This window comes from Engystomops pustulosus, chromosome 6, assembly GCF_040894005.1.
Source record: "Engystomops pustulosus chromosome 6, aEngPut4.maternal, whole genome shotgun sequence".
In the NCBI taxonomy this organism is placed as follows: Eukaryota; Metazoa; Chordata; class Amphibia; order Anura; family Leptodactylidae; genus Engystomops; species Engystomops pustulosus.
In genome coordinates, this window is record NC_092416.1 from 136,277,721 (window position 1) to 136,298,145 (window position 20,425).

A 20,425-nucleotide genomic window follows, 5' to 3' on the forward strand; every position below is an offset into this window, starting at 1 on the left:
CTATATACTGTGGGCATGTGCTGGGGATACATATCTATATACTGTGGGCGTGTGCTGGGGATACCTTTCTATATGCTGCAGGCGTGTTCTGGGGATACCTATCTATATACTGTGGGCGTGTGCTGGGGATACCTATCTACATACTGTGGGCGTGTGCTGGGCACACCTATCTATATACTGCGGGCGTGTGCTGGGGATACCTATCTATATATTATGGTCGTGTGCTGGGGATACCTATCTATATACTGCGGGCGTGTGCTGGGGATACCTATCTATATACTGTGGGCGTGTGCTGGGGATACCTTTCTATATACTGTGGGCGTGTGCTGGGGCTACCTATCTATATACTATGGGCGTGTGCTGGGGCTACCTATCTATATCAAGTTATCGACACTTATCCAAATATTCTTTATATATCTTTTTCAATCACATTTATCACATATGTACAACGCTGCATATGCCTTCATAAAAGTGACAAAGTCCATGACAATAATCTGGAAATTTTTCAAATCTTTGTTACTTGTCTTTGGACACCTACACAACGGCATACATCTTGACAAAACACATAAAATTGACACAAAGAATCATACGGTGTCCGAGTTGCAGTGGCTAGTATTGGAATAAGTTGAAGGATCAGATGGTCATATGTTTAGGAATGTTCTTTATAGTCTTTGATGGGCATATGCCAGAGACAGGGTCCATTAGGATCACTTCCTACTTACAGGTATAATAAACTATATTTATTAAATTTCATTTATGTATTATATCCAATTTCCTTTCTTATCTTTTTCAACCCTCCATGAATAAGGCTTAGCGGGAAGATAATAGGATCCTGTCCGTCTACACCCTGACATCCATTGGTCCTGGGTTCTGCTAAATGGAGGTGTAGCCCTGGTTTTTCATAGTATATGGAGAGTTCAGGGTACAACTACTAGTGTGAAGTTCTTGGCCAAGGCCAGCAACACCAGATCCCTGTCCACCTATCAAGAGTCCAGGAACTCTTAGCTAGGAATAAATCCGAAATGTTTTGTGCACCCAAAGATCACTTTGTGTTTCAATGATATGGTAAACTCTGTAATCCATCATTGTATATAATATGTGTTAAAGTTTTCATTCCCTATTGTTAAGTAGTAATAATAAATCTTTATATTGCACCATCCCATTCTGCAGCGCATTAGCCAGCGTTCCCACATGGCGGTTTTGTCACGTTATTTGTCACATCCAAAACTCAAGTGGGAGAGGGCTTGGCCAAAACACAGATGCGTGTGGCAGTGCCTTCCCATATAAAGTAACATTTCACATTGTAGTATCAGGGGTCTGTAGAGGATACTTTTATAATCATTTTATTGTCAGTTCAAAACAAACAAAAAATGTAAAAAAAAAAATAGGAGTTAATACTTTACTTTCTTACTCAGGACCTGTAGCCCAGTCACTTTGGGGCAGCTAAATACTATACATTCACATGCGCTTGGCTTGCGTTTTGAAGCGCACCGGGAGGTACTCCTCATCAAATACGGATGTGGTTAAACCTAAAACCAAATGTTTTTATTCTTTTACTCCTGATGCACTCGTACTGATTTTCAGCATGTAAGCAAAGCGCATGGTGTGAACGCGGCAGTGCAGATGCCATAGGGCGCCTACTCTGCCGAAGCTGTTTCCCATCACTGGTGAGGACGTGCTTCTTCAGGAGGATGGAGTTTAGCCAAATCAATAAGACTATAACTCGGTTACGTGGTCAGTACATGACCACTAGGGAACACAGATCACTATGGCTGATCCCTATCACGTGCTCCGGGCTGCACTGCGCCCCCTTGTGACCTCTCCCCGCATTCGCCGCTGATTTGCGGTTTCCGCAGGCCACACTAGGGTCACACAGACGCCTTCTGTAACCAGGAAACCGCCAGAAAAGCTCATCCTCTCCGGGCGGAAGTAGGGGATCACACGCGGAAGTCTCGTTCTTCTTGCCAGTAGTGATGTCCAGTAACACCGGTTACTATTCGTTGCCTGTAAGCTGGGAGCCAATCACAGAGCGCGATGGCAGGAGGTGACTGAAGCGAGGGCTGGCATAGGGCAGGTGGTAAGTGGCCCGTGATTCGGGGTAGGGTTAATTAGGCGACCACTGGGAGATGTGTGGGTTTCACTATGTGTGGCTGCAGACAATGCAGTAGTATGGAGGTGGAGTGGTCACCCAGCTGCAGCTACATATCTGTGTGTGACATGGAGTGACCTTACTATATACAGCTGAGCATGGGCTACAATCTAGGACCTGTCTGTATTACCGTGCGGAGAGGTTAGGAGGGCACACACATCCTCCCTCCTGTATCGGCTGTATGCCCACCCAGGCTACAGCCCGGCTGAGCAAACACCTGTCTTAGGGCGCGTTCACACTTTGCGTTTTTTGACCAGCGTTTTCATTGCGTTTGAAACGCATATACAGCAGCTGAGGAGAGGTGATCTGCCTAATTACATCACTGTTAACATTTCCGTTTACAAAACGCATCGTAAATGTAAGCGGTAATGTAATTAGGCAAATTACCCCTCATCAGCTATTGTAATGCGTTTCAAACACAACCAAAGCGCAACGTGTGAACTCGCCCTCAGAGTGATGGCACACGTGGCATTTTGAATGCGTTTTTGGCCCGTTTTTAAGCAATCTGTCAAAAACCGCATGTGTTGAAAATGTATGCGTTTTTGACCAGTTTGAATTAAGATAATTGGTCAAACCTGTCAAAAACGGATGTGTTTTCAAAAAATGCATGCTGTTTTTGACAGACTGCTTAAAAACGGGACAAAAACACGTTCAAAACGCCACGTGTGCCATCACGCTAGCGCACAGGGGGCGGGGGTCTAGCGGATCGCATACGTTTTTGGCCCGTTTTTCAGCAACCCGTCAAAAACCGCATGAGTTTTTGACCAGTTTGAATTAAGATAATAGGTCAAACCTGTCAAAAACGGATGCGTTTTTAAAAAACAGTGTTTCTTGACGGACTGCTTAAAAACATGCCAAAAACGCGTTCAAAACGCCACATGTGACATCACCCTCAGTCCGTTTAAAAATTTGTAGAAGTGTAGCTGTGCAACAGATTTTTGACATTTTTGCTTAGGCTTGGTTCACATCATGTTTTTTTGTATACACTAAGAGTATACGACGGGAAAGCGAATAGTGGCAGACAAAGGCATAGTTCTGTCCATCAAAAAATGCAGGATGGAAAGACATAGCAAGCTACATCTATTCATCCTGCAGCCTCTGGCTGCGCGACGCATGCGTTCAGCGGAGGCTATGGGCAGATGCAGCGCATTGCATCTCTCTCATCGTTCTGCAGGAGAGAGGACCCGGTGATGTCACTGTCCATATTAGGACAGATTGGTAGCCGCTCAGGGCAGTATGGTCTCTGTACACTGGGATATGTCAGAATCCTCCTGACATGCCCTTACAACGTATGGCAATTAATGTGATGTGAACCCAGCCTCAGTCTTTTTAAATGCCAAACTCATGCAGCAAATGTAGACCAATCTGACAACTGATCAGTTCCAGATCAATGCAGGAGTTATTCTATGGTACTCTATTGATGGAGCAGTAGAGTGATTCAGTCCTATACACATTAGCCCTGGCAGAGTTAAGAGAAAGAAGCCATGCCAACAATACAGAGGAGGTGGCACATGCTGCAGCGGTGACACCCCTACAAACGGTTACTGAGGGTTGAACAAAACCTTTTTGCCATACGAGGTTCACATCACGTTTATTTGCCTCCATTGTAATGATATGTCACGAGAATTCATGATGTTTTCTTACATTAGAGAGCTACAATGGCATACAGCGCCCTGTTCCACCGGTCCCTCTTATAGTGGGAGGAGTGAACATAGGGAGACAGTGATTGGCTGCTGATGATGTTACTGTCGCTATATGCGCATACACTCGGCGGAGGTCAGGGGATGGATGTACTGTTGCATCGGTCCCTCGTAGGCTCCAATGGCTTCCACTTAGTGTGTTTGCCACTCAGCAGAAGGAAGGAAGAAGTGAATGTACCCTAACAACAACAGCAGTCTGCATGGTCTGATGAGAAAATCCTGATAAGGCAGCAGTTCGAAAGTTGCAGTTACCACTCACCTGTAAAGTAGGACAAGTTTCCAGTGGCAACGTGCAGTCTTCCTCTTGTGAATCTGTTCTTGTGCTGCAGAATTATCCAGCTTAGTTTCTGGGATTGAAAGTAGATATCTGAAAACTTTCCTTTGTAGAGATATTTGCTACTTTGGGGAAGCTATTTCTGTCCCCTAGTCATCACTGCTCTCATATCTATACAGAGTCCTTCTTTGGCCACAAAAAAACAAATAGAATGTAGCATCATGTATCAGCTGTTGAAGCTGAGCATGAAATGTAATTGTTTTTGCTATGGTTTGTAAGTATGTAGCCCTCCATTAGAAGTCCATTACAGCTGCATTGCAGATTTGTTTTTCTGCTTGCTCTAAGCATTTGCATTACAATATAATTGTATGTTATAACTAACTTTGCTCCCTGACAAAATCCTCTGTAAAGTCCTAGGGGTTGGGCTTTGGTTTGGCTGCATTTCAAAAACCAATATGTGACTTGTCTGTGTTGCAGACTCCTCAGCTCTCAGCCCCCACCTTTGTGCTCCTTCAAAGGAACAGAGGTCACAGCCTGGTGAGCTGACATAAGTTTGGCAGGGAGGAGCAGTACAGGATTTTGTCAGGAAGACAGGTTAAAACAAACAATTATATTGTAGCACAAATGCTTTGAGAAAGCGGAAAGACATATGTAGGTGTATTGGACTTCTGCAACCTGTCTTAAGTGAAAATGAGGTCCCTGGTGACAGGTTCCCTTTAAGGCCCCTTGCCCACAAACGTGTTGCAAATAGCACAACTTTGCTTAGTGAAAACAGTTTGAGTTTGATCATATTGGGGAACATTTTCTTACCTGCGCGTTCCCCGTTCCGGAGTGTGCGACGAGAATTAACTCTCCCGTGATTCACAAAGATTGTGCGCCAGATTTCCTGCATGTGTCGTTTCACCTGAGTCCACCTGAGTTCCCTTCTTCCCGGTGCATGTAAGTGCATTGTCTTGTGACACAATTTTACTGTTAAATCCTGCACTCTGTCCGAATCAGTCGGATCGACTGACGGCCCGCATGAAAGCCGGCACCGATGTGCCAAAATCCCATCGCGTGCGACACAATCCCCTTCTAAATGCCTGTCCCAGCAGCGTGATCCCCGAAAATGTCGGAAAACCTGACAGAAATGCAGCTGCAGGACGCTTATTAAATAAGCCCCATTGTGTTCCGAATTCAGTCTGATTTCAGTGCAACATTGGGGGTCATTTACTAAGGGCCCGATTCATGTTTTCCCGACGTGTTACCCGAATATTTCCGATTTGCGCCGATTTTCCCTGTATTGCCCCGGGACTTTGGCGCACGTGATCGGATTGTGGCGCATTGGCCCTGGCATGCACGCAACGGAAATCGGGAGCGTGGCCGAACGATAACCCGACGGATTCGGAGAAATCACTGCATTTAAAAAAAAAAAAAAGTGTCGCGGGACTCACGCTTACCTTCACCAGGAATAGGCCGGTGAACTTCAGTGCATTCCGGCGGGCCTCGGCACCCATAGTCTTCAATGAGCATTATTTTCAAAGAAGGTCATGCTCACTGCTCTACTGACGCATCGCAACTCAGACGCACAGTGTGAAAAGATCTATTGAACAGCTATGTGTCAGAGTTTAGTCTGATTCCAACGCAATGTTGGATTGCATTGGACCCGTACAAGAAAAAGACTTGTGGGCAGGAGGTCTAAAATCCTTGCACTGCAGGTTTTTTTTTAAATCTACAGGATAGTGGGTAGTTTGCTACTTGATGGGGGTCCCAGTAGTGGGACTCCCACGGATCATGAGAATGGGGGTCTGTTATACCACAAATGAATGAATCAGCAGGTTGGAGATACACATTACTGCTCACTATGCCACCCGCCTACCTCTGTTGGAAACATAGAGATGAATAGAGCAGCAGGACACATGTAAACAGCTTCTCTGTTGATTTGGGGTACCAGGGGTCCCCTGTTCTCACGATCAACAACAATCTCAGGATTGTTATGCAATCTTTGAAAACCCCTTACTTATTAAGCTGAGGAAGTTCCAGCATTGCAATAATGCAGGTAATAAGTTAAGTTTGTGCCTTGTACATAAAAGAGCACAGATCCACTATAGAACAAGTTATTCAGTGCATCTATAAAGGGCCTTTAGGTACACTTACAGTTTCAGACTTCTGCATGCAGTCTTTATAAAACCTTTACCTTCTTGTAAAACATTTGTCACTTTTATGGTTCTTTTCATTCTAGCCATGTTCCTGGTGGGCTTGTCTGGGGGGATTGCATCTGGTAAAAGCACAGTTGTATCAATCCTCAGAGAACTAGGCTGTGCAGTGATTGATGCAGATGTCATAGCCAGACAAGGTAGGTATCTTAATGTATAATGCCTGATGACACTTGTAATCAGATTCATTTAATGTAGTGCAGAAAATAAGTTTTGTTAAATAGTAGACCAGTGCAGAGTAGAATTAGACAGTTTTCTTCAGTATAAAACCGGTCATACTTTGCACCTCCTATTAGTTGGTCTAGTTTGCTGCTCCAAAACATTGAATTTTCTGGCGCACAGGCAATTTTCTGATGCGTCCCTTTTTTAGATGAGTTGGAAAAATGCCTAAAAATGGTCTAAAACCTTCAATGAATGTGCGCACAACATTTCAGGTGCAAATTACTCCAGTTTTCTGGTTTCTTCTTATAGATTGAGTTAGAGTTGGGGCGCTTGCTGACTGTTGTCCTCCGTTTGTCTTGCAGTTGTGCAGCTGGGAACCCCAGCTCACAGTCAGATTGTATTCCACTTTGGAGAGGAAGTACTGTTAAAGAATGGGGAACTCGATAGAGACAAGATGGCCGCTATTATCTTTTCCAATCCTGAAAAGAGGGCCCTACTCAATTCCATCACACACCCTCCAATACGCAGGGCTATGCTGAGACAGACGCTCTGTTACTTCTTCCTGGGTGAGTAGAACATGTATCTCATATGTTTTTGTACATAACTGTAAGGTCCTCGTGCTCTCCAACGGTGAGTTCCCTTTGTTTTTATTGAGATAGACTACTAGTAGAGACTCATGGCTGCGGATTTGTCCCCTGCATGTTATCCGAGAATGCATCCTTACTAAGGAGAGATGTCTGGATTTATGTTTAAAACCAAGAACATCTAATACAAGCTTACTGGGGAGCAGAGGCCGCACTAACATTTTTACAGAAGGGTAATAATACTCCTCTTACTATTTTTGGGGAGTATTTTTAGCCAAGGAGGAGTATTACATTTTCTGTAATACAAATATTTAACTCCTAGCTGTATATAATGTTAATATAAGCTATTTATACATGAAAATCATCTTCACAGCACACTCACTACACACCGCACACACTCACTGCACACCACACACAATCACTGCACACAGCATACACACCTCACACTTGCTACACACATTAACTACACACCGCACACACTCACTGCACACCACACAAAATCACTGCACACAGCACCCACACACTCACTACACACATTAACTACACACAGCACACACTCACTGCACACCACACACAATCACTGCACACAGCACACACACCGCACACTCACTACACACATTAACTACACACTGCACACACTCACTGCACACAGCACACACACCCACTACTCACAGCACACACACACTCACTACACACAGAACACACACCGCACACTCAAAACACACAGCACACTCGCACTCACTGCACAGAGCACACACACTCACTCACTGCACAGAGCACACACACTCACTCACTGCACAGAGCACACACACTCACTCACTGCACACAGCACACTCACCCCGTCTGCACGCACAGCACACTCACTGCACGCACAGCACACTCACGGCACGCACAGCACACTCACTACACACACAACACTCTCACTACACACACAGCACACTCACTATACATAGAGTTCAGCCCGCGTGTCTCCCCCAGGGCCGGCGCTCTCGCTCTGGGTCGAGCTACTGACATTTCCCTCTTTTGCAGCGTGCGCCGAACCGCTCAACCTGTGTGCTACAGGGAATAATTGCCAAGCATACTTTTACACATTATTTTGGGGGGACGTTAATGCAACCTCTGATGGGGAGCACATTATTATTATTTAGTCAATAGGGATCCCAGCACCTGTAGACACAATACTATCTTCTAAAACATTTCCATCTTATGTCAAAAAATTTTGGTGCATTAACACTTTACAATGAAACTATTAACTATTAACTATGCAAAAAAATATTGATTGGGGTAATCTGTCCTAATCCTAGGCACATAGCACTTTCAGTTATCCCATTACTGTTATGCTGCACTAACCTTTTCCAATCTAGTACATGATGAATTTTAAATGATCCACCCAGAAATACAAAACACCTTTAAAGAAGATGAGGGTGACAAATGTCATGAAACCTACCGGGACATGAAAGGAGATGTGTCTTTTCTTCTTTTCCAAACACGATAAAATCAAAGTCTGAAGACGCCTGGCGGAATATTTTCCTTCTCCCCAAAGATTCTGAGGCTTATTATATAAACAATATGTCAGTCTATGCAGATAAGAAGCTCTATTATATTACGGAAAAGGTTTTTGTAGGGTGAGAATAATAGGGTGTCCGTAGATCTTGTGTGGGGTACTACAGCACTGGGAAATGGGAGACCTTTTTAAATGGAGATATTATTGGCTGTCTGCTGCCCATTGTACCTGTCCTGTATAATAGGATGAAGTGGTGTTCTGTGGATGAAATGATATATACCTAGCCACAATGGGGCAGATTTATCAAAAGTGTATTGTAGAAAAACTGCACAAAGACAAACTAGAAAAAACTTGCCATATATACTTGAGTATAAGGTGAGTTTTTCAGCACAAAAAAAGTGCTGAAAACCCCTAACTCGGCTTATGTTCGAGTTTATTGAGTAAACGCCCCTGACGACGCCCTTCAACCCCCCCCCCCCCCCCCGACATGTCGTCTTCCATACATTGATGCTCCATATTGGCGCGCTGTCGGTGGCACGCACCATGATGTCAGCCGCACACTGACATTCTAATGTGTGCGCTGCTATCGGCACACACTATGATGTCAGCGAGCGGCTTATGTCATGGTGCGTGCAACGGACCACGCAGAGATACGGAGCCGATGCCGGAGCATCGATGTATGGAGGAGGACAAGCCGGGGGGCGTCAGAAGGTAAGTACAGATTATTCTTTCCTTATAGGCTGGGTATATCTCAAGGAGGAAGCTACAGGATATATACCTGGGGCAGCACCTACAGGCTATATACTGGGGGGGAAGGGGCTGCTGGCTATATACTGGCGGGACAGGAGCCAATGGCTATATATTAGGGGCAGGGGAAGCAGGCTGTATGCTGTGGGGGGGGGGGGGGCAGGGAAAGCAGGCTATATACTGGGGGACAGGGTCTGATGGCTATATACTGGGTGGGTAAGGGCTTCAGGCTATATAAGGGGTGACAGGGGCTGCAGGCTATATACTGGGGGACAGGGTCTGATGGCTATATACTGGGTGGGTAAGGGCTTCAGGCTATATAAGGGGTGACAGGGGCTGCAGGCTATATACTGGGGGGCAGGGGCTGTTGACTATATACTGGGGGATAGCGGCTGCTGGACATATATTGGAGGCAAGGTGCTTCTGGCTATATACCGGGGGCATGAGCTGGCAGGCTATATATTGGGGGGGCTGTGACCAGTGCATTTCCCACCCTAGGCTTATACTGGAGTCAATAGTTTTTCCCCAGTTTTTTTGTATTAAAATTGGTGGTCTAGCCTTATACTCGGGTCGGCTTATACTTAAGTATATACAGTAGATTACAGCCTAATTTACTCTTAGGCAAATGTAAATAAATGCCTGTAGTCTTCAGTTTTCTTAAAACTTCTTATATTGAAATTTGCACAAATATAACACAGGTGTCAAACACATGGCCTGAACGAATGCTATTTTTCTACCAAATGTTGGCGTTCTAAAACATACTAAAATAAGATTATTGCCTATGGGGATGGGACAGGGAGGTGAGTAGTGAGCATCTACCATTAGGTAGATCTTTTAAGATATGATCATTGGTGTGAATAGTGATGGCACTAATATATATTTTGGATTTCTTTAGGATACAAATATGTGATTCTTGACATCCCATTGCTGTTTGAGTCCAAGACCATGACACGCTACATGAAACACACTGTTCTTGTTTACTGGTAAGTAGGGTTGGGTGGTTAATTAAATATATCTGAATGTGTGTGTACAGGCGGTCCCCTACTTAAGGACACCCGACTTACAGACAGACCCCTCTGCCCACTGTGACCTCTGGTGAAGCTCTCTGGATGCTTTAAAATAGTCCCAGACTGCAATAATCAGCTTAAAATTGTCTGCAATGAAGCTTTATTGATAATTCTTGGTCCTATTACAGCAAAAAAATTTGAAACTCCAATTGTCACTGGGGCAAAAAAAAAAATTGTCGGGAACTACAATGATAAAATATACAGTTTCGACTTACATACAAATTCAACTTACGAACAAACCTACAGTCCCTATCTTGTATGTAACCCGGGGACTGCCTGTATATATAATATATATATATATATATATATATATATATATATATATATATATATATATATATATATTTACACTGGAGCTCAGCCCACAATTTCCTAAATGTGAAGGTCATTATATAGTCCTATGTAAATATACATCCTAAAATTAGTGAAAAAGTAGTATTTTAATTTTATAAATTGTATATATGTTAAAGCACAGAATAAAAATGTAAACAGACACTGATCGAAATTAGAGAGCACTTTCAGATACCTGCAAGTTATTGGTGTTAATGTGGCACCTGTTGCTAATTATTTTCCTTAATTACCTGCCAAACCCTATTTAACTGGCAGTCTGACTTTCTAGTTTTTCACTGACTTTGGTAAAATGGTCTGTCATTCCAAAGTGACTGAGCAGGTTGTCTAGATAAAGGCCAAAAGAGGTGACCCACGCAGCCAGAGCAAGAGAAGTTTGTCATTTCAAGTCTTTGATTTGTAGAATATTGCATCTTTACAACATCACAAACTCATTCAAGTTCCCCAAGAAGGGTGGTCGCCCTTGAAAGAGAGGACAGGGTAATACGGAGAATCTCCATGGGTAATTGTTTCAACTGGAATTGGTTTCTAGTTCAGTTTCTGGAGGAAGTTTCATGGTTTTGGCAATGTTTTCTGCTGCGGGAGTTGGACCTGCAACATGGCAGAGTGAATGCAAGTGTTAATCAGAACCATCTCAAACAAAACGTGGTTCTTTCCTTGCGTTGTTCACTCAATGCCCCGTGTCACACGGCAAAACCAGAAAAGCAGTTCCTTGAAACAGAAAACATTAAAACAATAAAATGGACAGCTCAGAGTTCAGATCTAAACGCAATAGAAAACCACTGGAAAATCTTTGGTGACATTCATGGCCCAGAAACCCACAACAGTCACAGAACTAGTGATGTCCTGTGGCTGCAGATGTGCTGAAGTCATTCAAAGCAATGGCCTGTGCACTTACTACCGATTAGTGACTGTTCTAGCCTTCAGATAATTTAGTTAATCTACAGTCATTGCTGTTTTGTAATTATAATCATCACCTTTTTTTGCAACATAAAGGTTTTATTTTGGTAATATTGGAAAACGCTGTTCTAGCGGCATGGTCTACCGAATATACTCACCTCGGCTTATACACAACTCCTTATACATAACCTTAAGTACTCACTCTGCCGCCCGGTGCACACTATGATGCGGTGTTGTCACCTCTGATAATGTCATAGGACGCTTCTCTGCTGCCTGTTAAAGCAGAGAGAAGAAAAAAGAGGAGCCACGGGACGGGAACATTGCGTAGCTGCGCCGAGCATCGGGTACCGCCAGAAGGTGAGTATGTAAGGTTATTTTTTTTTTGTGCTGGGCAAACGGGGGCTGGCTGTATACTACACGAGGGCTGGCTGTATAGTAAATGGGGCTGGATGGCTGTATGGTAAATGGGGCTGGTTTTCTGTATAGTAAAGGGGATTTGCTGGCTATGTAGTAAAGGGGGCTGGCTGGCTGTATAGTAAAGGGAGGTGGCTGTATAGTAAAGGGGACTGGCTGTATACTAAAGGGGGCTGGCTGGCTCTATGCTACAGGGGACTGGCAGGCTATATGCTACAGGGGACTGGCAGGCTATATACTACTGGGGGCTTGCTAGCTATATACTGAGAGGCTGTGCATTTCCCACCCTCGGCTTATACTCAAGTCAATAGGTTTTCCAAGTTTTTTTGTGGTAAAATTACGGACCTTGGCTTATACTCCAGTTGGCTTATACTCGAGTACCCCTTACAAAAAATACATCAAATGTTGATCAATGGAGTTTAAATTATTTCTGAAAAAATCTAGTGATCATACATTGCTCTCTAATTTAGATCTAGACCAGTAGAGTTGTCTTTTATAAGGAATTGTCTGCATTGGAAAAAGTCTGATACATGTTAGTAGGCATGAAACATTTGACTGTAAGCAGAGCTTACAACACAGCACTACTGTGTTCATGGAGGCAGAATGTGAAAAGGCAGCAGTAAATGCTGTGTGCTCACCTAGACATGTATTTTAGATGTATTCTCTGGAAACACCTCAAGCCCAGAGGAACGGACGTATAACAATTCTAATGTATCTTGGAAAAATGTGTGAGGTTTAGGAGATTTTGCCATTAGAAAACCACAAACCTTTAGAGGTAACCAGTTAAGAGTTTAGAAAGGAGTACGCCACTGATCGATACCCCTGCAAGTGGCTTAAAAATCATCTTCCTTGGAGAGTCCGGCTACACAGCAGATCAGTAGCTCACTGGTTCTATGAATTGCTGATTTGGATAGAGTTTTAGTTAATGCAAATACGCGAGTATAAGCCGAGACCCCTAATTTAAACACAAAATCCTGGAAAAACCTATTGCCTCGTGTTTAAGCCGAGGGCGGGAAATGCAGTGGTCACAGTCCTGCAGTTTATAACCAGCCCTCTGTAGTATATATCCAGACAGCCCCCTGTAGTATATAGCCTGCCAGCCCCATCTATCATACAGCCTGCCAGCTCCCTCTAGCATATAGCCTGCCAGCCCCCTGTAGTATATAGCCTTCCAGGCCCTGTAGTGTATAGCCTGCCAGCCCCCTGTAATGTATAGCCTGCCAAACCCCTGTAGTGTATAGCCTGCCAGCCCCCTGTAGTGTATAACCATCCATCCCCCTGTAGTGTATAGCCTGCCAGCCCTCTTTAGTGTATAGCCTGCCTGCCCCCGTAGTGTATATAGCCTGCCTGCCCCTGTAGTGTATGTAGCCTGCCTGCCCCTGTAGTGTATGTAGCCTGCCTGCCCCTGTAGTATATAGCCTTCCAGCCCCTGTAGTATATAGCCTTCCAGCCCCTGTAGTATATAGCCAGCCAGCCCCCTGTAGTGTATAGCCTGCCAGCCCCCTGTAGTTTATAGCCTGCTAGCCCCCTGTAGCGTATAGCCTGCCAGTCCCCTGTAGCATATATAGCCTGCCAGCCGCTGTCGTATGTAGCCTGCCAGCCGCTGTAGTATATAGCCTGCCACCCGCTGTAGTATAAAGCCTGCCAGCCCCCTGTAGTGTATAGCCTGCCAGCCCCCTGTAGTGTATAGCCCGCCAGCCCCTGTAGTGCATAGCCTGCCAGCCCCCTGTAGTGCATAGCCTGCCAGCTCCCTGTAGTGTATAGCCTGCCAGCCCCTGTAGTGCATAGCCTGCCAGCCCCTGTAGTGCATAGCCTGCCAGCCCCTGTAGTGCATAGCCTGCCAGCCCCCTGTAGTGTATAGCCTGCCAGCTCCCTGTAGTGTATAGCCTGCCAGCTCCCTGTAGTGTATAGCCTGCCAGCTCCCTGTAGTGTATAGCCTGCCAGCTCCCTGTAGTGTATAGCCTGCCAGCTCCCTGTAGTGTATAGCCTGCCAGCCCCCTGTAGTGTATAGCCTGCCAGCCCCGTGTAGTGTATAGCCTGTCAGCCCCTGTAGTATATAGCCTGCCAGCCCCTGCAGTATATAGCCTGACAGCCCCTGCAGTAGCCATCTCCCTGTAGTGTATAGCCTGCCGGCCCCCTGTAGGGTATAGCCTGCCGGCCCCCTGTAGTGTATAGCCTGCCGGCCCCCTGTAGTGTATAGCCTGCCGGCCCCCTGTAGTGTATAGCCTGCCGGCCCCCTGTAGTGTATAGCCTGCCGGCCCCCTGTAGTGTATAGCCTGCCGGCCCCCTGTAGTGTGTAGCCTGCCGGCCCCCTGTAGTGTGTAGCCTGCCGGCCCCCTGTAGTATATAGCCTGCCGGCCCCCTGTAGTGTATAGCCTGCCGGCCCCCTGCAGTATATAGCCAGCCCCCTGTAGTGTATAACCTGCCAGCCCCCTGTAGTGTATAGCCTTATATCCTTATTCTGTTAGCCTCTCCTACTGATCCTCAGAGATAGAATCCATAGGTACTTGTCTTCCAAGAGTGAAAGCTGGTCCTGACTAAAATTTTAGGCAGGTCAAGGATACATTTTGTTTGAAGTTTCATTCCAATTTTCCTTCAGTGATTATAATAGGCAGTTAGTAAACTCCAGCCCTGCATATAAGTTGTGCCATTCTTACCTTAGTTCAACTATATGCTGAAAGTAAGGTCCAGCTTCGTTCACTAGCTAGTATTAGAGACGTTAATTACCTCAATTGATTCCACCCCTTTGGGAAATACAAACTTTTCATTAAAGAGACATTTGTTTATTGACGTTGCTTCTGGGAACCAATAGTCTAGCTGAAGGCATTGAAAGGAGCGATCATTACATAAGGTTGTAAAGTTATTCCAAATAAAGCTACCAGCTCGTGAGCTCAGTATAGTCTGGACATTACATTTGCTTGTCTGGGGTTATTTTACTTTTGACCTCAGGGGTACAAATGGGGTATATACCTTCCAGTCACTGACGGTGTCAACAGTTTACAGACACCCTACAGCAAGCTAAGGCTGGAGGAAGAGTGTGGCTATTGAGGAGCCAGTAATGCAAAGATGCACCAAATTTATCAAGCAGCATAAGTTTCTGTTGTCGCTTTGGCTATGTTCACATCTGCTTTTCTCCTTATTTTGTAGATATACAGTAGATGTATCCTTCCAACGGAGGTCAGCACTGTATGTTCATTCTGTATGAGTATACATTGGCATATGTCCTCCTGTTCAATCAATCCCCTTTTAAAATGGGAGAAGGAGGGAACATTAGCAGTAAACAGTGGTAAACTCCTGTATATTATGTGTCCATATATGGACAGTTACATCAGAGGGATGTGTACATTCAGCAGAGGATTGGGATGGAGGCCATACTGTGGCATCTGACTCCCATTGGCTATTTCAGCCTCTATTTAACATATACATTTTTCTACAGCAGGATGGAATAGTGCAGTCTACTATGATATTTTATCTTGTGTTTCCTGCTGGATATAGCATAATGGAGCCTGTCTGATAGTATATGTCTATGTGGACAAGTGTGTTTGTCCAGAGCTTTGTTTTGGCATATACATTGAATGTGTGCTAAAATCAAAGTCTGAACATAGTCTTCGACTTTCTAGATTTACACTGTCGGATTAGTAAAGCCGCTTCGGTGTCTTGGGGACAAACTCTCCAACATGAGTCATCTTATGTTTTCAGTAGTCTACAGCATAAACTTTATGCCCACGTGGAAATGAAGTAGACCCAAAGCCCAAGTGTTGTGCTGTGCTGAGATGCAACATTACAACCCAATGTTAATATTTGAGTTAATATTTATATATACTTAAGATGGGGTTGGATCAGAGCAGACCCTTTGTAGCCAATTCCAAATCTACAAAAGACAGTGAGGATTTCTTAAATAAAACCTTTATCTCTTAGCTTCCTAGAGTCTCGCTGTTCCTTAGCAAGTGGGAAATTGCAGCAAGTTGTTTGCTTCTGTAGATGTAGGGATTCTTGCTCACTTTCCCTCACCATTGTCATGTCTTCCTGGTCACAGATCAGTCACTGAATGCTTCAGTGGGTTGCCGGTGGGTTGTAAAGAGGCTTTATTATAGGTGGCATATGATATTTGGGCAGGAGCAGAGGACTATTTAGATTCTGCACTGGGGCGCAGGACCTTGAAGTTCTGCTTCGAACAACAATGGTTAAAAAGAGAAACATATGAAAGCAAAATGAGAGAATTGATTTTGAGGATCTGTGGCTCATTAGGAGTCTGTGCCTGGAAATGTCTAACACAGCCAATGATCACATCTAACAAATTCCTCTTATAGTTGAGGAGAATTTCAATCAGTTTGGGGAGTTTCTTGTCAGATCTTCTTATTTATACCACTTTAATAGTTTTTGCTCTTATTTTTTTTTATTCTATTCTGTTTTTAGGCGAAAATGTTGAGTAATGGATTAAAAAGAGATAATAATAATTATAGCTTGTAGTTGTCAGGCCCAAAGCCTGAGGAGATTTTAGTGACAACTTTCCTCATAATTTGTGTTGGCTTTGTCACTGAGACTTTTTATCTATTCAAGTCACCAGCTCTAGCAGTAACTACATTGTACATGGTCGGTACAATGAACAGTGGTCAGGACCCAAAGGTCAGACCACCAGTAGCAGACATCTATATAGTGGACAGTGAGTAGGTTTTTTTTTCTGTGGCTTCGTATTAATTGTTAAAAACACCCATTTAAATGATTATTGTCAAGTAGTTTGTTAAAGTTTTAAAGCCTAAGAATAAACAAATGAGAAATTTTAATGACACTATGGGGCAGATTTGTCCGACGCTGATTCAGGTCTGCCGGGATTCACTAAGGTCCTGCGACGAGGTCCGCCGGAGTTCACCTTCTTCGTCCCGGTGCATATAAGTGCTGATCTTGCAACAAAAATGCTTTTTTAAATTCTGCGTTTTTTCCGATTCTGTCGGGTTGACCGCCGGCCACACCCCCCCCATTTCTGTCGCATGAAAGACATTGCCTATGCGACACAATCCGATCGCGTGGCAATTCAGCGCAAATTGGAAATATTTGGGAAACCCGACGAAAGTGCGGCGTTCGGACCCTTAGTAAATGAGCCCCTATGCGTAGATTTCAATATATTAGTGATTTAAATTCTCAGAAAGTCTCCCTGAAGGTAAACCTGACAAAAATTTGGAAACATGTAATCAGAATCTTTCAGTAGTGCAGCTCAGGTTAGGGCCTATAATTTCAGGCAATTATATCCCAGCTTAAAGGGAACTTGCCATCAAGATTTGACATACCGAGCTAATGACAAGTTCCTGTAGCCTATAAGCTCTCTCACAACTCCAAAGATGCTGCCAAATTATGGTTGTGCCTCATGGAGCTGTCCAAGTAAAGGAGTCCCTCCATGCATCACCCTGACATCTTCCCCCCTTTTCATTTAGTTGCCGGAAACATAGGTTTTCTCACGGCTCCAGACACACGCATAGAGACAGTGATGCCATAGTGGAGACTCCACTGCTCCATGCGCATGTCTGCAGGTACATGCATGTGTGCATAAAAGTGGATGCAAAGAGGAACTCCATGAACCACCCCCATGACTTAGCTGCTTTGGTAGTTTTTTAAATTTAATTTTTTTGCAATGGCTTTATAGCGGTTTTTGGGGAAAACATGTTTGCTCTGTAGGGGTTAAAAGCTACAAAAACGTACCGATAACTAGGTTGCTAGGTCAAAAACTGATGGCAGGTTCCCTTTAAAGTATGATATTAAAAAAAAAAACATGTTTTTTTAACTCTTTTACAGTGACCCCCAGACTCAGGTTGAGAGATTGATGCGGAGAAGTAGCTTGTCTCGTGAAGGAGCCCTGAAACGTTTGGCTGCTCAGCTACCGATTGATAGCAAATTGCCACTGGCTGATCATGTCATTGATAACTCTGGTGACAGGGAGAGCACACGGCGGCAAGTCCTGCAACTCCACCATCGACTTAAGTCTTCCCTAGGATACCTTCCAACTCGCATCGCTGCCGTGACAGTAGCTACCGGGCTGGTGGTGCTGATGTGGAGCCTATTAAGACGCATGTGGCAGTGAGCACCAGCCGAGTGCAGGACAATATACTGACTGTGATTTATACATTTTATTTTTTTTTTCTCTTGTAAATGTTTTCACATGGATTTTTAACTGATTTTAACAATTTTTGTTCCAGATTTATTATAATTAAGATGTTTCATCCAATGACTTAATGTATGCAGTATAAACTCTGCATCAGACATTGTATTGCCCCATCTGCTGGCTGTATAGCAGAAATGTGGAATATTAGGGTTTGCTGTGTTATTTTTTAATTATTACATAGCTCAACATTAGCTACAAGATTTACAGGCTGAATGGGATGAGTAGCTGCCATCTGTTCATCAGTTGTGTCTTCCTTGCAAAGAAAATGTAGCTTATTTTTTCACTAACACACATGAAGTGTTTAAGTTTTTTTTTTTAACTGTGTTTTTATTTTAAACATATTAAAGATACAAACATTTACAGGTTATGTAACATTTCTAATCTGTAACATTCAAATACAATAATAAGTGCAATACAGACATTTGAGCAATAAAAGGATTGAACTAGTCCCTTTTTTAAACATTGAAGAGTTTACTAGCAACTGTTTTGGGGCTTTCTGCCCATAATAAGACATAAAACATCACAAGCACAAAACAGACACATCCGGGAAGGAATAGGGGATGGGAGGGGTAGTGGTCTCAGATAATAGAAGCCTATCAAAACTTCCATGCCCGGGAACACAGGCAGTGTTCCTATAGGTTCATCGCCCAATACAAGTCCCAAGGACTCCACACTTTAGTAAAGAGATCCGCTTGGTTATTCATGGAGGCCGTCATAGTCTCCATACTTCTTACTTCCCTCACCCTTGCTAATAGGTGGGTATGAGTTGGAGGACTTTGTTTTTTCCAGTGCTGGGCAATCAAGCAGCGAGCAGCGGTGAGAATGTGCAGACAAAGCTTTCTGGTAGCTTTAGCCACTGGGAAGTCAGTAACATTCAGCAAATAGAACAGCGGATTCAGGGGGACCTCTATTGCAAGGACATCCTTAATCAGCTTTCCTATACCTTCCCAGAATGGCTGTATAAGAGTGCATGTCCAGAAAATGTGCTGTAGGGTACCCCTCTCTAGCCCACATCTCCAACATCTATCTGAGACATTTGGGAATATTTGGTGCAAGATAGCGGGGGTGTGGTACCAATGGAGCAGCAGCTTATATTGGTTCTCCTTGTAGGCTGTACACAGTGATGTTTGGGCCGCATATTGCCTCTCTTTGCCAAGTCCCCGATGAAATTGGGCTTCCCACTATCAATTCCCATTTTTTCATATATGAGTGAGAAGGAGGAACTTCCGGGTCAGGATGCAGTAACAGCAAGTATATTGCAGATATTAATCCTGCCGTATGGGTTGATGTTTTGCATATACACTCAAATTCTGTGGGTTTGGAGACCCTATCTGACTTACTCACGATTTGTAAATAGTGGTGTATTTGTAGATAGTGATAGTGGGAGGATTGCGGGATATTGTTCTTTTCCCGGAGTGTTTCAAAGGGTAGAATTTTTAGGGTCATGTGATCCACTATATCTGCAAAGCGGAACAGGCCTTTTTCATGCCATGGTTTCACTGCTGCCCCTGTCATAAACTCTTCGGTTGCTGGAGTGTGGAGGAAGGATTGCAATGGAGAGGCCTGCGACGCAAGCGGAAATTTGGCTTTACAGATATTCCATATGCTTAGCGTAAATGCAATAGGGCCTAACGTCGGTGTGGAGGGTGGCGAGAGCCTCTGAGACCACAGGAATGAATTAGGGTGGTGAGGGGCCAACCATAATTTTTCAATCTCCATCCACTTTGAGTAAGCCCAGAGCTGTGACCATGCTGGGATACGCCTCAGATGAGCCGCCCAATAATATTTGATCAAGTCAGGCATGGACAATCCTCCCTTAGATTTATGAGAAAGCAGGATAGATTTAGCCACGCGATGTCGCTTCTGTGCCCACACAAAGCGGATGAGAGAGGCTTGTAGCGATTTGAGAACACTCATGGGTACTGGGATTGGGAGAACTTCAAAGAGGTACATTAGTTTGGGTAATATTGTCATTTTGACAGAAGCTATTCTGCCAAAGAGAGATAGAGGTAAATTATTCCACCTGTTTAGCAACTCTCGGATCTCCCGAATCAGCTTCGGGAAATTTTGTTCACACAGTGTTTTATAGGATGGGGTGAGATTGATTCCCAGGTATTTTAACGTGGCTGTTTTCCATGAGTATTTGTAGTTAGATTTCAACAACTTTACTGTGTCCTCGGGTATGTTGATGGGCAGAGCTTCCGTTTTGGACTGATTTACCTTGTAT

At 44.1% G+C, this 20,425-nt stretch overlaps 1 protein-coding gene across 3 annotated transcripts in view; it reads left to right on the forward strand.

The window, feature by feature from the left end:
• DCAKD (dephospho-CoA kinase domain containing) overlaps nt 1–18,639 on the forward strand; it is a 28,872-nt gene extending 10,233 nt beyond the window's left edge. Inside the window, exons 1-5 of one of the 3 annotated variants that reach the window (XM_072111215.1) lie at nt 1,875–2,077; nt 6,345–6,458; nt 6,843–7,046; nt 10,211–10,298; nt 17,832–18,639. In XM_072111215.1, coding sequence (XP_071967316.1) covers nt 6,347–6,458; nt 6,843–7,046; nt 10,211–10,298; nt 17,832–18,117 — 690 coding nt within the window. In that variant the 5' untranslated portion in view covers nt 1,875–2,077; nt 6,345–6,346 and the 3' untranslated portion in view covers nt 18,118–18,639. The other 2 variants (XM_072111217.1, XM_072111216.1) reach the window with 2 other exon arrangements.
• The last annotated feature ends 1,786 nt before the right edge of the window (nt 18,640–20,425 follow it).